Source organism: Suricata suricatta, chromosome 15 (genome assembly GCF_006229205.1).
Source record: "Suricata suricatta isolate VVHF042 chromosome 15, meerkat_22Aug2017_6uvM2_HiC, whole genome shotgun sequence".
NCBI classification, from domain to species: Eukaryota; Metazoa; Chordata; class Mammalia; order Carnivora; family Herpestidae; genus Suricata; species Suricata suricatta.
In genome coordinates this window covers 78,221,244-78,222,685 of record NC_043714.1, presented here as the reverse complement: position 1 = coordinate 78,222,685, position 1,442 = coordinate 78,221,244, and the positions used below count along the sequence as shown (strand labels likewise).

Here is a 1,442-nt window from a genome sequence, read left to right as displayed (position 1 = left end):
ACATCTTGTCCCCAGTGCCCACCTTCTACTAGCCCAGCCTACTGGGGGGTGGCCCCTGAAACCCATGCTCCCCCAGGGCTGCTCTGGGATCTAGATGCCCTCTTCCAGGGGGTGCCACCCAACAAAAGCATCTACGATGTGTGGGTCAGCCACCCCCAGGATCCAACTGCTTCCAGCCCAGGCTGGCTACTCTCCTGGTACAGCCTGTGAGGCTCCCAGGGCAGGGGCTGCTTTCCTCTCCTACCTCTTCCTGCCACCACTGACTGGTTGGGCACCCAAGGCCAAGAGGACCCATAGGTGCCTGCGGCCACAGCAGCCTTGAAACACCAGGTACCACCGGGAGCTGCGAAATTTATTGGACTACCCCACGAAGGGCCGGGGCCTGGCTAGGTACCACCCTGGCCCCCAGGGTCGGTCATGCCTCTCCTACCCCCCGAGGCACTGCTGGAAAGAGTGGGGGCTTTGCTTGCAGTAGCCCCTTCCTGATCCCACTTTCTCTGACCCTCTCTGTCCGTCCATCCTTCCATCCATCCATCCATCACCATGTGTCACTTCCTCTCCCTGACTCCACGCGGGGGGAGGGAGAACCTAACGGTGGCCCCAGCCTGTCCTGTCCTCCCTCATCTGCCTGGGAATGAGATAGCACCTTTTTGGGGAAAAGAAATCAAGACCCTACTAGTTTTGGGTGGTGGTAGTGGGGAAGATAACAGTAAAGAAATAGACAACATTTTAATGCCAAGTCTGATTTTTAGTGATGGGGTGGTGATCCGGGAGGGAGGGATAAGCACTCGTCGTCCGGTTGGCTCTCTCATCCCCTGCTGTGGGCCGAGATAACAGCAAACGGTGATAAGGAGGGAACTGAGGGCCTGGGGGAGGGAGGGCCAGTCTCTCGCCTAGGCTTAATACTCCTCGCCGGGCCGGAGAGCCAACTCTGGGAGTGTGGGGGGCCGTGCGCCCCCAGAGGTCCAGGAGGTTGTGAGGGTGTAAGAGATTTGCTGCCTCTGCCGGCAGAGGCGCAACTCCAGACTCCAAGGGATAAAACTACAAGGGCACGTCTTTTTGGGTCCCAAGGGCCGAGCTGGAGCCGCAGTCCGGGACGGGCCCCGGAGGGCTGCCAGGGGACGGCGTCGGAGCGCAGGGGGTCCCAGTGAGTGGCGTGTCGGTGCTGAGGGAGGAGGGCGTCCCGGTGCTGAGGGAGGAGGGCGTCCCGGAGCGCGGCGCCCTGCAACGCCGGGCTGGCCCCAGCTCCACTCGGCCCACTCGCTCGGCGAACTTGAGGGAGCACACGGTCTCGCCGAGATCCTCGGGCCGCGTGGAGATCTGCGGGGAAGCGCGCTGGTGGGCGGGCCCGGCCCGGCGGCTGCACACGGCCCACCCTCCCGCGCCTGCGGCCGCCCACCTGCAGCAGCAGCACCGCGGTGGCGCCAGGTCCGAGCGCCGGC

The 1,442-nt window shown here is 63.7% G+C and overlaps 2 protein-coding genes across 5 annotated transcripts in view; one reads left to right on the top strand and one right to left on the bottom strand.

Moving 5' to 3' along the window:
- Positions 1-733, top strand: part of FOXH1 (forkhead box H1) — a 1,860-nt gene extending 1,127 nt beyond the window's left edge. Inside the window, exon 4 of the mRNA XM_029923359.1 lies at positions 5-733. Coding sequence (XP_029779219.1) covers positions 5-210 — 206 coding nt within the window. The 3' untranslated portion in view covers positions 211-733. The remainder of the gene's footprint in view (positions 1-4) is intronic.
- Positions 715-1,442, bottom strand: part of KIFC2 (kinesin family member C2) — a 7,793-nt gene continuing 7,065 nt past the window's right edge. For all 4 annotated transcript variants that reach the window (XM_029923068.1, XM_029923067.1, XM_029923066.1 and 1 more), the window contains one exon: positions 715-1,320. In XM_029923068.1, coding sequence (XP_029778928.1) covers positions 1,042-1,320 — 279 coding nt within the window. In that variant the 3' untranslated portion in view covers positions 715-1,041. The remainder of the gene's footprint in view (positions 1,321-1,442) is intronic.